This window comes from Capsicum annuum, chromosome 12 (assembly GCF_002878395.1).
Source record: "Capsicum annuum cultivar UCD-10X-F1 chromosome 12, UCD10Xv1.1, whole genome shotgun sequence".
Lineage (NCBI taxonomy): Eukaryota > Viridiplantae > Streptophyta > Magnoliopsida > Solanales > Solanaceae > Capsicum > Capsicum annuum.
This window is the reverse complement of record NC_061122.1, coordinates 228,471,528-228,488,874: the sequence shown is the minus strand read 5'-3', so window position 1 is coordinate 228,488,874 and position 17,347 is coordinate 228,471,528. Positions and strand designations below refer to the sequence as shown.

The window sequence follows — 17,347 nt, the reverse complement described above, 5'->3', positions numbered from 1 at the left end:
ACTTGAAGATTCTTGTAAATTAAAATACATCATGTAGGATTTTGGTTGCAACTAAGATTCGACTTTTTTTCATGTTAGTTACTACTATTTCAATTTTATGAGTATTTTATTATCAGTTAAACCAAAAATCGAACCGTTAAGGACTAAAAAATGATAACAAATATCTTATTGGTTTAGCATATTTATAAATCGAAAACCGATAATATATAAAATCGAATCGAACCGACTGATGCACACCCTAGTATCTAGAATAAGAGTTTGAATAGAAAATATGAGTTTAAACAAAGGCCTCTCGATCGTTGGTATAGGATCTGATCCAATAATAGCAGCTGATGCGCCCCATCACTGAAGAAAGCTCACCCGACCAAAACATCTAATTCGGTGTCACTTGGGCCTTGAAAGCCCATCAAATTTATTAACTCGGACCAAACAACAAGGACACGAGCTTCCTTGTTATTTTCAGCCAGTCCTTAGCTAATCGAAGAGCAGTTCCACCACCAGAACAACCTTGTTGGTACATCATAAATCGCTTAACCGATGGACTAAGCCCAAGAAACTCAGTGAGCCGATAGTCGGCTCCCGGCATGTCTACACCACTACTGGTGCAAAAGACCAAATGGGTAATCTTGGATTTGGGCTGGCCCCATTCATTGATGGCCTTTTGGGCTGCCTCCTTGCCAAGATTTTGCACTTCAACAACTGCTATTTCTTGCCTAACATCAAAGGAAGATGCTTTGTATTCACAAATATTAAGATTCTTTTTCAGGATTTTCTCTGTTAAGTATGAGTATCTCTTATTAATCATTGTTTTAGCACCTACAACATATGATCACAATTGTAAACCAACATTAACTAAAGTATCATTCGAGTTTCAATACGAAGAAGTTAAAAGAATTCAACATTTTATAATCTATATAACATTATAATTAATCTCGAAATGGCAGATCAACAATTAATCAAAGCAAAAAATCAGGATCTTCAACCCATGTTATGTATATGCATTGAAGTTCTAGTAAAAGTAAAACTGAGCTCTAATATTTTCTCAACTTAGGTTTCAAAAATCCGTTTTTTTTTTTTCAAATTAAATGAAAATAATAATATTGATATTAAATAACTGCATGATTAGTTATTTTAAAATAATTTGCATATAGTACCTTATATTTTATAAATTAAAGAAAAGGAAACGAAATAATCTTTATAGGAAATCACTTTGAATTATCGAAATTATGCAAAATGAAGATAACCAAATTGAAAGGATTGGCCGTTCCGACGGCCAATACAGTGGCGGGCCAGGCCCCTCGGCCCATTGTGCTCTATGAAACTCCTCGATTGTGGCTATTTTTGTCGATGGCGTTGCGGAGGTGAAGGACGTTGGTTTAAATAAATTGGAAAACAAGCATATGACCATCCTTATAAGAAATATTTGCTTTTTCACTAAGAAATTGTACTAGTATTAATTTGTTCTTTTCAAATTCAAATTGTGCTAATGTTAATTACTACTATACACTAATTTTTATTTCTCGAAATTAGCTTGTTCCAGGAGTAGTAAATTTCTAGATACTACAAATTGCTAGGATTCATAGATTTGAAAAATACTAGTACATGTATTTTCTATCTAATGGTTGAACAAGATTAACATATAATGTGATGTTAATTAGCTGTAATACCAATAGATGGATGACTATTACATTTTAAATTTTATAGATTGCGTTGAAATTAAATAATCATGTATTTTAAGAAAGCTAACAACGTATATCAAAAAATGATTTTGATCGATCAATTTACTAAAAGAAAATATCGACATAAAATATAATTTTCCTCCTTTAAAGAAGACTCTCGTCTTTAATCATAAAATACTACTTCCTCCTCCGTTTCGAATTAGTTGTCCCTATTTCTAAAAAAAAAATTTGTTTCAATTTACTTATCCAACTTATCACATCAAGACTATTTTACACTAATTCTTCTCATTCTATTCTTAATGGGTATTAAATAATCTAAACTTTTCAGAAGTTTTGAAAATAACATTTTTATATTATCAACACAAACTTTATGACTTGACTTTTTTTCCTTCAAGGTGTACTACTAGTATTATTCCGATAAGATGGCACGACACCACTTTTTAATAGTCATATATTACTATTCCTATAAGATACTACTTCATATAATATTTCAAAGATACAAATACTATTTCTTCCTACTATTCTTATAAGATACAAATACTATTTCTTCTTACTTTTCACTTGCTCCATATAATATTTCAAAAAATATGGAGATTGATATGCAAAACACATCTATTGTTAAGGAATCATTTACGAAAGTTGAAGATTCGACGAAGATTATAGTTGATGATTCAATAAAAAAGATTGAGAATTTTGATTTGAACGTCAAAGATTGTGGGTTCGACTTAAACAAATTTAACGATTTATTGATTTTTAATTCATGCATGCATATTCTATAATTTTCCATGCTTCATTAATTATTGAGTCTTACAATGTTATGAAGGATAGAAAGGTAAAATGTACTCCTAATCATTGAATTTTTTAATGGGTGTGTCATGATTGAAAGGGCCTACTAATTCAAAACGGAGGGAGTATATTGTATATATACGAGTCGCTATACTATGAGGAATAATTTTCCTATATTATGAGATAAAATTTAGTTAAGTGTTTTTAATTTCTTAATAATATTTTTAATTTGAGCACAACTTTAAAAAAATTATTTATTTTTTAAAAAATAAGATGTATTTTTGCAGGGGATAGAATTCCCTCCAGTGAAGTTTGTTCCAGTATCCTTCAATGTAATGATTAATTTGTAAGTAGCACACATGTCAATAAACCAACCCTTTATTGAAGAATACTGGAGGGAATTCTATCCCTTTATAAATTACTTTTAATAAATACCTTATAAAAAATAAAATAAAAGAATATTAATTATATTTATTTAATTATGTAAAATATTAAGCACTTACTTTAAAATTTTAAAAAAAAAAAAAGTAAAAATTATCACTTATTTTGAAATGAGAAAAGTACTCTCTCTAAATTATGTTGTTCTGTCAATGAAACCTAATTGATATTTCTTCATTCTATTTTAGTTGTCTATTTTTTATTTTATACGAATATTAAAAACTTATAAATAAAAAAATAATTTTATTATTAATATATAATTTATTTTTTCTTAAAAGCTTACAAATAAATATTCATAATTAAAAAAATAATATAAAATAAATCTAATAATTCTTTTATCAAATAAAATAAATAATTAATATTATATAATTATTTTTTAATAAGATGAACAACTAAAAATGAGCGAGAACTCAGAAGGAGTTAGTAGAAAGAGGAGCAATTCCCAATAAAAAAGTTCAAAAAAAAGTGTAGATTCTCATTATTTTCAAAATATAAATTCATACTCACTCCGTTTTATTTTATATAAGATTGATTGATTTGCATGATATTTTTAAAAAATGAAGATTTTTAAATATAATGATATAAAATAATTTCTAAATATTTATATGGTTATAAGTCATTTTATTAAGATAAAAAGAAGATTGATTTTAAAATTAAATTATTTCTTCTAATTCAAAGTATCTAAAGTTGCTATGATACATTTAGGGGAATGCTATTACCTTCTTAAATTCATTTTTATGGGTCTTCGGATGGCTGCTAAAACTAAATACTCCAATCTAATAGTCGAAACTGACTCACTACAGCTCTTCAACAACAACAACAATATATTCAGTGTATTCCCACCTAGGTATGTTGTTGTTATTGATTATATTCATGTCAAAAAAAAAAAATTCTCAATGACATGTGTGATTCTATCCTCATATTTTATAGTACTTTTTTTTTCAATTGATTTGTTGTTACAAGTTTTTATTATTTTTATTGACATGAATATAATATTATAATAATTTAATACTCTTTTTTCTTCCTAGCATTGCAGGTTTGAGAAATCTAAAGAAAGATGATTATGAGGATTAATGTAATGTATTTTTGCACAAAGGTTCCCCTAACGTTTTGAAAAGTAAGTGTGCAATTTTCATCAAAATTTTGATTTATCTTTTTTATATATTTGAATTCAATATCATTCCTATGTGTACTAAAGTTCTGAACTTTTAGTAGTAATAAAATTTCGTGTTCACCAAAAAAAAAAAAAAAAAAAAAAAAAAAAAAATTATTGTTTAAAAAAAAAAAAAAAAAAAAAAAAAAAAAAGCAATTAGTGTGTACATAAAATCATGTTCGAACTTGAGGGTTGATGTTGAAGACAAGGCAGAGCTGTGTTGTTTCAAAGATAATACAAAACTAGAGAATATTTTATGAGCATCATTAATGATGCAATTGTTTGATTTTTTTATCTGGTTGTTTTTTATGCATATTTGTTATTTAAACAAACAGGCTATATATCTGGTACCTTTATAATAAGTGTAAGCTCTTAAATTGGATGCATGATCTCGGTCTAGTAATTCTATATATATTCCGCATGAATTCTTGTCAGGTTCATATAATGTTAATAAATCTCATACTATAAAGCATAAAATGAATTTAAATTTGGATATCTAGAATTTAATTTTTTTTATTCGCTAAACCACTTTACTTACTAGAGTGTAATAATATCGAAGATGCAAGTACGACTTTGAAAATTTTAATTGCACATTAAAAGAACATTATTTGAGAAAAAAAATTAATAAAATTTATAATTAACAAAATTAATTTTGTACCAAGAATACTAAACGGGCGAGGGAGTACAAAACTTATCCATTATATTTTGGCAGCACTATTCCAAATATCTGGACAAAAATGAGCCAACAATGCTCCTATTTGACAAGCCAAACAAAATGCATATATAAAGAGTGACCATGTAAACAAAATGTATACATATTTCATTCTATTCTACTACTACAATATCGAAAAACCTAGCAAGTAAAAATTATATTGAATCACTACTTTTTTTTTTTTTGGGCAAAAATGGTCACCATCAACGGGATACCGGCTCAACGGGCCGTGGGCCCCGCCACCATCTTGTCCATCGGAACAGCCAATCCTCCAAATTGTTTCGATCAAAGTACCTATGCTGACTATTTTTTTCGTGTTACTAATAGTGAACATAAAGCGGAGCTTAAGGAGAAGTTTAAGCGCATGTGTAAGATATGTGTACACTTACTGTTGTGTTATATATATATATATATATATGTATGTATGTATGTCAGGGGCGGTTCTACCTTATAAGAAAATAGGCAGTCGTTTTAGGCCCCCAAATTTGAGGGTCTTATTTTTTTAATAATATAAATAATTTTTTTTAAAAAAATTGAATATTAATTATAAAAAAAATAAACTTTTTATATATAAAAAAAAAGGAATTGTTAGAAGAATATATCTAGTGTACTATGTCTTAAAAAAGATTATATGCATTGATTATATTATTACTTAAAAAAGAATAATTAGAAAAAATCGATTTTATAATTTTGAAAATAGAGTTCATTAAAAGAAAGTTATTTTTTCTTAAAATTTTAAGATTTTCGTTTGATTTTCATCTTAGGTCAGGAATATGCTTGAACTGCCCCAGATGTATGTATGGATGCATGTCTTTCAAAAGTTTGATTATATTTGGCCACTATACATGGCCTTTTATACACCTTAAGCTTTTAGTTCATGTTGGTTTACATTTTGCCTGTCTTGCAGGTGAAAGATCAATGATTAAAAAGAGGTACTTTCACTTAACGGAGGAAATTTTGAAAAAAAATCCTAATATTTGCAAGTACAAAGCACCTTCCTTGGATGCTAGGCAACAAATTGCGATCGTTCAAGTGCCAAAACTTGGGAAGGAGGCAGCCCAAAAGGCCATCAAAGAATGGGGTCAATCCAAGGATGAAATTACCCATTTGGTCTTTTGCACCACTAGTGGTGTGGATGTTCCGGGGGCGGACTATCAACTCACTAAGCTTCTTGGACTTAGTCCATCAGTCAAGCGATTCATGATATACCAACAAGGTTGTACTGGTGGTGCCACTGTTGTTCGATTAGCCAAGGACTTGGCTGAGAATAACAAGGGTGCTCGCGTCCTTGCTGTTTGCTCAGAAATTAGTATGTTTTGCTTTCATGCCCCAAGTGAAACTGAAACAGATGTTTTGATTGGACAAGCTCTCTTCAGTGATGGGGCATCAGCTATCATTGTTGGTTCGGATCCAGTTCTGACGATGGAGAGGCCTTTGTTTCAAATTGTATCTGCAACTCAAACTCTCCTCCCAGACAGTGGACATGCAATTATAGGTAGCCTTACTGAGGCTGGTCTGATAGCTAAAATACATAAGGATACTCCAATGTTGATCTCAAAAAATATTGAGAGGATTCTAGTAGAAGCATTCCAACCTCTTGGAATTTCTGATTGGAACTCCATCTTCTGGGTTTCTCACGCAGGCGGACGCGCAATCTTGGATCAAATTGAACTAGAGTTGGGTCTAAAGCCTGAAAAACTCAGAGCTACAAGGAATGTTATGAGTGATTATGGGAACATGGGCAGTGTTAGTGTGTTGTTTGTTTTGGACGAGATGAGGAAAGTCTCTATCAAAGCAGAATTAGGTACCACCGGTGAAGGCCATGTCTGCTGGGGTGTGCTTTTGGGTTTTGGACCTGGGTTAACTATTGAGGCAGTTGTCCTTCGCAGTCTATCTGTTTAGGTTGGGATATATGGCGGGGACTTATAAGTACAAAATAAGATTCATATTAACCAAATGTACCAAATATAGCTGGAGTTCGTTTGTTTTCTAAACATAATTGGAAATCAGAATCTCATTCAAGACTTAGAATTCAGCTTACAATCGTATAAATTTTATATAAAGTTCTTGTTAGGTCTCTGAACAAAAAAAATCAAGCTTTCAATCTCGCTCATAATTTCACATATAAAAATTTGTGTAAAAACGCTAAGAATTTGACTCAAACTTCCTGTATAAGACTATGTAAAATTGATATAAAATATGTAATGTAAGCAATCATATAAATTTTATATAAAGTTCTTGCTAGGTCTCTCGATAAAAAAAAATCAAGCTTTGAATCTCGCTCATAATTTCACGTATAAAAATTTGTGTAAGTTTTTTATTAAATATGTATAATATTATATAAATTTTTTGTCGTTCTGAAAATTTAATACAACTACAATAACACTATATAAAACTCTCATATGATATACATACAAATTTAATAAACCTACAAAAATATGCAAATTTAAAATACATGTTTCATACAAACTCAGCATACAAATATAATACAATTTTGATACAATTTAACTGTAACTCTTTAACTTTAAATGTATTATATCTGAAATTCACTTCAAAACTAGCTCAAATTTTACCCCAAATTATTAGAGTGGGTAAGAGTCCCATATTGGTTGGCGAATGCACTGGTGATTTGCTTACATGTACTTGAATGATCTTTCCTTCGTAAATTAGCTTTTGAGGTTGAATTAGCATCAAGTATCATATTATTATATGATATCAGAGTCAGGTTTATTCTTATTTGGACTCCTGATCCATGCGCTAGTTGGACTCTGGGCAAGGAGGAGAGGGGGTTGTAGTGTGTTTTACATGTAACGTTTTCAACAGGGTACTCATGTTTTTATTTAGATGATGGGACTTACATATTATGAAATTAAATTTTGAATGAAAATCAGAGAGATGTTAAATTTTTCGAATGAAAGGCTTTTCTTTGCGAATTCTTGTGATTAAACTTTTTTCAAACTCTGCAAATAGCGAAAAGTTTAGTACATCGTACTATTTTTTTTCTTTTTAAATTGTGGAGAAAATAGAGTTGCACCATCGGTAATAATTTAAAATTTGTATCATTATTAAATTTTTAAAGGGAAAACACGTGTAATTTAGGAAGGTCTTTGGATATTCTGTCACTATATTTTTAAAAAGTAATGATTGTGGGTGAGCCAGAGACGCATGTTACAAAGCAAAAGCACAAATAGTAGTGCCCATTGTTGGTGCATGAGGGCCAAGTTATTATTGGTGACCAACATACGTGACCAAGCAGAAAAGGGGTGTCATACATAGTGTAACGTAAGAATTTTAATTAATGGATTCATAAGTGAATGTATGAACTAATTAAAGAAGGTTTAATATTTATTATATATTTTAAAAAATAATTTTAATCATGCATATATAACATAATTTTTCATCGAAGAAGGTTCGTCAGATAAACCCCTACCAGAAGGATAGCTCCGCCCCTAGATAGTGTATAAAATATTTTATACTATCAGGTAAACTTAATTTACTATTACAGATTATCTAACTTTTTCTTTTTAATTTTTATATAAAAAATTAGGTAATTTATAATAGCAACTCAAATTACTTGATAATTTAAATTATACAGTACACTAACAGTACACAAAATTTAAAAAAAAAATTTCTTATAATATGATTGGATAAATAAACCATTGACGGTGTGGATTTTATTAGAGGGTTTGCTACTACATATTTACTTATTGTTCAGTATGTTAAAAATTATGTCCTATAATATTTGTTCAATTTAAAAAATTGCTAGATAATCTACCATTTGAAAAATCGCTATCTAGTATCATTTTACGTTCATTTACTCTTAATATTAAATATATTATTCAATATATTTTTAAAGCATTAAGTAAAGTGATATAATAAAAATATTCTTGTTTTTATTGTTTCTTAATACGTGTGTCGGGGGATTTTTCAGAGTTTACTTTTTGGCCCGAGGCAATAATTAGATAATGTATTACTTTGAGTTAATACATAAAAATGATTTTAAACTTAATACCAAATTATAACTTTGACCTTAAACTTTAATAGTGCACAAATAGGACCTTTAACTATTCAAAACCTGAACAAATATGACCTCTGATTTTGCAATCTCATGTGTGAGTCTCACTCGCGCCTACATGAAAAGGTAATCCAATCAGACAGTGCCACATCGTTAAAAGAGCTGACTTGGAGAGAAGTCATATTTGTACAGTTTTGAATAGTTAAAGGTCATATTTGTGCACTGTCAAAGTTTTGTTTTTTGTGTTCAAACGACGTCGTTTTTATTATTATTATTATTGTTGTTGTTGTTGTTGTTATTATTATTATTATTATTATTATAATTTTTTTATTTATTTCTATAGTAGCAGCACCTAACTTTTATTTTAATTTAAAATTATTATTATTATTATTATTATTATTATTATTTTATTTATTTCTATAGCAGCAGCACCTAGTTTTTTTTTTAATTAAAAAAAACAACCACTAACAGGGATCGAACCCGTACAATAGGCTGAAGGAAGCGTCCAAGAAGAGCAAATAAAACCACTGGGCTATCTAAGTGTCTTGTTTCATGTGGTTCAACGCTAATATACGTACATAAATATATATTTTCTATCTTATATATATACAACGTAATTTTTTTACCGAGGGGTTCGGGTGAACCCCATGGAAACCACGTAGGTCCATCCCTCGTTAATTTAATAACGTTAATTTAATAACATTTTAATTACATTAATTTGATGACGTTAATTTAATATACTACTACTACTATCCTTACTAACATTAATTTAATAACATATTATTAAAACTATAATTTTTTTTATTAGTATAGTTTCATCTTTAATTTAATATTTAAATAAATAATATTTAGATATATTATATAACTTAAACTCGTTCTTTGCTTTATAATATATATACATACCCGCTCGACTTTTTCATATGAGGTTAACCCGCCTAATTAATAAATCTTCAATATTGCTCTTTTTCCGCAACGACAAAAGAAATTAGATGTCATTTTCATCTTTGAGCCGAAAATAATGAAAAAATAATAGTGAAGAGTCATTTAAAGGTCATATTTGTGCAGTTTTGAATAGTTAAAGGTCATATTTGTGCACTGTCAAACTTTAAGATCATATTTATGTATGATGCCCTTAGATTTTAAGTTGGACGCGCCCAATTTTGCATGTTGAACACGCGTTTTACCACGTAGGATTGGAGGTCATATTTGTGCAGTTTTGAATAGTTAAAGGTCATATTTGTGCACTGTCAAAATTTAAGGTCAAAATTATAATTTGGTGTTAAGTTTAGGGTCATTTATGTATTAACTTTATTACTTTCCTTTCCATATTAATTGTCCATTATCCTTTTTATAAGATTATATGAAATCATTAATCATAAATATGACACGCAATTTTACTAATTTAACTATCCCTTAAAGAAATATTTTTGGAACTAATTTCAAACTTGTTTATTACACTTTTTTTTTTAAAAAAAATGTACGGATAAAATGAAAAAAATAATATATAATTACTTCTATTTTAATTTTTGCAAATAGACAAGTCATTTAAGACATTAATTTATATTAAGTTGACAACTACTATAAGACGGATGAAGTACGGTATAAGAATATCAATAATTGCATTGCATCTCTTCAACGCTTTTGGACACGATCATAATGTCATTGGCAAAGAAAAAGTTGAGAGAGGTAAGGACCATAGCTAAAAAGTTTAGTAGCGATTGTGTTATCAGTGATGGATTCAGAAATTTGACGAAAAGTATGTAAATTATTTTATTTTTTTTTAATTGCGTTAAGAGCGTGTAGAACTAAATATATATTCATAATAGCTAAAATTTAATTTATACATACACTATAATTTTTTGACAAACTATATGTACTTGACCATCCATTAATATAAATGACTCCATCCACGTGGGTCACGTACCAAAATGGCAATGCCCACAAGTACACTGAGCAACCCCCATCATTACACACCCTAGTTGTCCCATACCATGATGGAAAAGTTAATTGCACAACACATAATAATTGACTAGTGATATCTTACAAAAGGCTCAAAATTTAAGTAGTTCGATCAGTGTGACCTAATTCACAGGTGAGCGGAGAGTATCAGTTAGTTTTACTATATTCTGAAAGGAGATTATTCAATTAAATAAGTTTATTTTTGCTTCCAATTATCAACCACTGGTAAATAATGCAATGCATCTTCGTGATATTTTGCTATTTGGATATTAAACATCATAACGAATAGAAATGTAACGGCTATATAGCTCCTATCAAGCTACTGGGAAGATCATAACGAAAAAGTCGAGACCCGTGATGAATCAATGATTAGAAAGTGTTAACGGAGAAGTTCTTGAAAAAAATTCTACGTAATATTTATGAACTAGGGGGACGAGGGCCCGTGCAAAATTGATTATGTTTAGAGTATTTTAAAATTAAAAATAAATATTCAAAATTTAATACTAATTAAATGCTAAATTATAAGAATGCATAATAAGTTGGGAGACATTTTAAGTTATTAACTATTGTATATTATAATTTTTTAAATATAATTTAATTTTCAAATAATATACGTTACTTTTTTTGTCCAAATTTTTTTGGCATTGATAGGCAATTATAGAATTTTGAGAGTCAACCAAATATTTTATATCTTTAAAATGTTTTAAGTTGTTCATTATTGTGATTTATAGAAATTTTTACGTCTTTTAAAAATATATATATAACAAATTAAAAGAAAAATACAAACAAATTAAAATGGAAGGAAAAATGAAGGCAAGGCAAAGGATTAATGAAGATGTGCCAAAGCAGACATTTTGTCCTTTAAACTTTTTTACTTGTTAATTATTGTGATTTATAGTATTTTCACGTTTTTCTTTTTTGAAATATGTAACATATTAATTTTTTTTTAGATATTTTAAGTTGTTAACTATTATGATTTATAATACTTCTCATTTAATTTTCAAATAATTTATATTACTCTCCTTATTCAAAGTTTTGCGGCATTGATAGCCAATAATATTTTTAAATAATTTAAGTTTTAAAGTGACACAATGTTTAGATGACCATAATAATTAATTAGGATGATATAATATAATCACGATTGAAGCAGCGAAGTAGACATATCTGAACTGACAATTAATTAGAATTGATATAGCAAAATTACCATACAAATTTATTTTTTAAAAAATAAGTGGGCATCATATAAGTCTTCAAGTTAATTTAAAATATCAAGAGTTGATTTATCATTTCATATCTATTTTACCTTTTATATTAAATATTATTAATTTTTTAATACTTAAATGATTTATAATAATTAATTAGGGATGATATTTAGTAAAATTACGATTGAAGTAGGTGAAACAAATATGTCATAAATGTCTATTTTATTTTTTAATTAAATATTCTTAATTTTTTAATAGGTAAATAGGTTATAATAATTAATCAGGGGCGATATAGTAAAATCACGGTTGAAGCAACATAAGTAGACATGTCGAAACCTTAAAAAATTTATGTGAGTCTCATATAAGACGTAAAGTTAATTTAAAATATCAAAAATTAATTTATCTTTTTATGTCTATATTTTATCCTTTTTATTAAATATTATTAAGTTTTTAATACTTAGATGACCTACAATAATTAATTAGGAAAATATTAGTTAAATTATGATTAAACTATTTTTTATTGATATTATTAATTTTTAATAGTTAAATAATTTATAATAATTAATTAGGATAATATTTAGTAAAATTACGATTGAAGCAGCTGAAGCAAACATGTCATAAATGTATATTTTATTTTTTATATTAAATATTATTATTTTTAATATATAAATGACTTATAATAATTAATAGGTAATGACTTATAATAATTAATTATGAGCGATATAATAAAATCACAGATTGAACATTATTAATTTTTCAATATATAAATGACTTATAATAATTAATTAGGGTAATATAGTAAAATTACAATTGAAGCAGACATGTCATAAATATTTATTTTATTTTTTAATTAAATATTATTAATTTTTTAATAAACAAATAACTTATATTAATTAATTAGGTGATATAGTAAAATCATGAAGCAAGCAGCCTGTTGAAGTCAAGTTAGTTTAAGACATCACGAGTTAATTATCATTTTATATATTTTTATCTTTTTTATTAAATATTATTAATTTTTTAATACTTAGATGACTAACAATAATTAATTAGAGGTGATATTTAGCAAAATTATGGTTGAAGTAATTGAAGCAGACATGTTATAAATGCAGATTTTATATTTTTTAATAAAATTTATAATAATTAATTAGGGGTGATATAGTAAAATTATTGTTGAACCAGACATATTATAAATATCTATTTTACCTTTTTCTAATTAAATATTATTAATTTTTAATACATAACTGACTTATAATAATTAATTAAGGGTGATATAGTGAAATTACGGATCCAATATTATTAGTTTTTTAATACATAAATGACATATAATAATTAATTAGGGGTGATATAGTAAAATCACGGTTGAATCAGCTGAAGCAGACATGTCGAAAATGTCTATTTTATTTTTTAATTAAATATCATTAATTTTTTAATATTTAAATAATTTATAATAATTAATTAAGAGTGATATAGTAAAATTACGGAACAAGCAGACTGAAGTAGGCATGTCGAAACCATCTCTTATATATATCTAAAAAAAAACAATACAAAGCTCAATTATCCTTTAGTGTTGGGCAAGAAATTGTGATTGTTGGAGTGCCAAAACTTTGGAAGGAGGTAGCCCCAAAGGCCATCAATAAATGGGGCCAATCCAAGTCCAGAATTACCCATTTGGTCTTTTGGACCACTAGTTGGGCCGATCGATTATCAACTCACTAAGCTTCTTTGACTTGGCCCATTAGTCAAGCGATTCATTATGTACCAACAAGGGTGTACTAGTGGTGTGGTGGCACTAGTCTTCGATTAGCTAAGGACTTGGCTGAAAACAACAAGGGTGCTCGAGTCCTTGTTGTGTGCTTATTGGTTTAGATCCAATCCTGGAGGTGAAGAGACCTTTGTTTGAGCATGTATTCGCATCGCTAAAATAATACATAAGGATTCTCCGATGCTAATACTTTCTTCGTTTAAAAAAGAATGACCCTTTTCTTTTTTGACAATACTTTAATTTCAACTTTCTACATGACTTGTTTATGATCACAAGATTAAATGACATTTCGGTACATTTGACACAACTTTAATTTAAAGCCATAAGATTTAAAAGTCTTTTTTATTTTTTTAAATTTTGTGTCAAGTCAAATTAGATTATTCTTTTTAAAACGGAGGGAGTATTTGTTTTGGACTAGATGAGGAAAGCCTTTATCAGGACAGGATTGGTTACCATCGGTGAAGGTCTTGATTGGGGTGTGCTTTTTGATTTTGGGCCTGGGTTAACTATTGAGTCAGTCGTCCTTCGAAGTGTACCTATTTAGGTTGTGATATGTTTTATGGGAATGCGATATTATATAAAATTTTAACTATTTTATTAATTATATTTTATCTTAATTTTTTGAAATGGTGATACATATGTGATGATACATATAAAAAAGTAATACATTTGAAACTAACAAGATATTTATTTAAGGAAATAATAGATTCTCTTTTATTTATTGTATTCTTTTATTTAAGAAAAAATATCTAATTTTTCTCCTTTTTTTTAGATTTAATTTAGGTGTTTTAATTATATTTCTCTTTTTCGTCTTTAATTATGAAAGATATATTTTTTTTGATCCTTTTTCTCTTTTTTTCGTCTTTAATTTTAGACTGCTTTTTTTTTTTTAGATTTAATTTTAATTATGTTTAAATTCTGCTTTTAGTCTCTTATTTTTTTTTTTAAATATTATTACTTTTGTTTCCTACACTAACTACACCATTACCTTTCATTAATAACATATAAATCACCCAATAATTGAAATAAATAATTGTATCTATTATATGAATCACCATAATACCATATATATCACTCATTAATATCATATGAATCACCCAATAATTGAAATAATTGTATCTACCATATGAATCACCATAATACCATATATATGAATCACCCAATAATTGAAATAAATAATTGTATTACCATATGAATCACCATAATACCATATATATCACCCATTAATACCATATGAATCACCCAATAATTGTATCTACCATATGAATCACCATAATACAGTATGTATCACCCATTAATATCATATGTATCACCCGTTAAAATCATACAAAATGTATCTATCGTATGAATCACCATAATACCCATATAATGATATCATATTTATCATTCATACGAATCGCCATTAAAAAAAATAAATATGTATGAATAACTAAATAAATTTATATATGTATCAATAGATTTTTTTAAAAAAAAATGAGAGAGATTTTAGGAGAGAAAAAAAAAAGTTGCATGCATTAATGGAGGAGAAAAAAATCAGGAAGAAAGATGATTTAAACTTTAATGGAAGAGAAAAAATCAGGAAGAAAAGATAATTTAATTGTTGATAATTAAGGAGATGAAGAGAATCTTGAATAAGTTAATGGTGGAGTAAAAATAGAATGTGGGGTTTTGTTGATATGTATCAAGAGTAAAGTTGAAAAGAGTAAAGTTGAAAAATGAAACTTTATGAATTTTTTTAAAAAAGTAAGGGATATTAGGTAATATAATCTCTTTAAGTATGAGATTTGTGTAATTTATCCACATTTTATAGTTAAAAATAACTAAATAAAATATAGTTCGTTGGTGAAATGTTTTAACCACCTGAACTTATCTTGTAACAATCCTTCAGCCCTCGTGAAAGGCATTATTCCCTAAATATAGCTAAACAACAAAATTTATCCGCTAAGATAGATTATACATCAAGGAATTATATTAGCTATGAGCAATATAACGACAAAGCTTATAGCTAATTACAAAATTTTGGTAGTGATTTTATAATTACCTACCACTGTCCTATTGTTATTGAATTTATTCTAACTGATTTTTTCATGTAAATACAATAGAACTGGACATAAATGTAAAAGAACAATTATACAATTAATTACCTACCGTTGTTCTTTTGTGGTTGATTCTATTCTAACTCATCTTTTCAAATAAGTACAAAATATAGAGTCTAAAAAATGCTAGACTAATTTTGGTCCACTTGGTATAGAAATATCTGGAGATATTAATTTTTACGAGATTTTCAAAGAGACATTAGAATGAATTAGTGTTGATCCTAACTTATAATAATAATAATAATAATAATAATAATAATAATAATAATACTATTAATAACTCATTAGTCAGTTCCGCCATTCTCCAAAATACTAATATTTGAAACTTTTCCTCTTCGAAATGACTTATATATTATTCTTTACTTTTGTATTTATCTCGTAAGTTATATTGTTGAACTTGTACTTCACGTAAATTTTATTAGTCCTGCTTAAAATATCTGATGGTCCAAAAAATACAAATAGTAGTAGTAATTAATTATATCTTTTTCCTAACCTTATGAGTAAAATAGTCAGAGTGTTTAATCCATGATAGATTTAATAATAGAGAATAGTTTAGATATATTTTTCTTAAAATAATTTACAAAAGATATTTCTAGCTTTAAATGATCATGACAAAATTAAGAGAAAAAACATCAAAATCTCTCTGAATTTGTTGCTAAAACTTACTTTAGACCCTAAACTAATCGGATAATTATTTATCCCCTTAATAACTTTAACGTGTATTATTTTGGCCCCTTAATGGCTGACGTGGAGAAAAAAAAAATAAAAGGACGTTTCAGTGAAAATAAAAAAAAATTAGTGGGGCCCCACTTTATTTTTTTTCCTTCTTCCTCACACCCCACCACCCCCATTTCTTCTTTTTCCTTACACCCCACCACCCCTATATCTTCTTCTTTCTCACACCCCATCAAATATTATTTATCAAGTTCTTGGGTCCTACATTTCTTGTTAAATTCGAATCAAGTTATTGGTATTAATGGTGTTAATGGTGAAATAATAATGTTAATGGTGAAATAATAGTGTTAATGGTGAAATAATGGTGTTAATACTTGAGAGCGTGCTTTCAAACTTTTTTATATATCAATTCTATTTCCCATAAAGTGTTACATTTTTTTAATCGAAACCTAATAACGTATACATTAAATAAAATATATATATATATACTACAATACATATATATATATATACTACAATATGTATATATATAGTTATATATTAATTTATAAAATATATACACATTGTATACGTTAAATATATACGTCTATATAAGATATATACACATATATACGCACCATTCAATATATATGTACTCTTTTAAATAAAATATATATTGTAATATATATATATATGTGTGTGTGTGTGTGTGTATATATATATAGTTATATACTAATTTGTAAAACATATACACTTGGATACGTTGAATATATACGTCTATAGAAGATATATGCACACCATTCAATATATATGTACTACTTTAAATAAAATATATACTTCAATTATATATATATATATATATATATATATAGTTATATACTAATTTAGAA

At 27.3% G+C, this 17,347-nt stretch overlaps 1 protein-coding gene and 1 pseudogene across 1 annotated transcript; one reads left to right on the top strand and one right to left on the bottom strand.

Annotated features, from left to right (window-relative positions):
* LOC124889768 overlaps positions 1 to 1,989 on the bottom strand; it is a 9,173-nt pseudogene extending 7,184 nt beyond the window's left edge.
* A 2,839-nt stretch (positions 1,990 to 4,828) lies between these two features.
* Positions 4,829 to 6,809, top strand: LOC107850996 (chalcone synthase J). Its single transcript, XM_016695871.2, has 2 exons — positions 4,829 to 5,137; positions 5,677 to 6,809. The coding sequence occupies exons 1-2, from the start codon at positions 4,963 to 4,965 to the stop codon at positions 6,669 to 6,671; spliced, it is 1,170 nt and encodes a 389-aa protein (XP_016551357.1). The 5' UTR covers positions 4,829 to 4,962; the 3' UTR covers positions 6,672 to 6,809.
* The last annotated feature ends 10,538 nt before the right edge of the window (positions 6,810 to 17,347 follow it).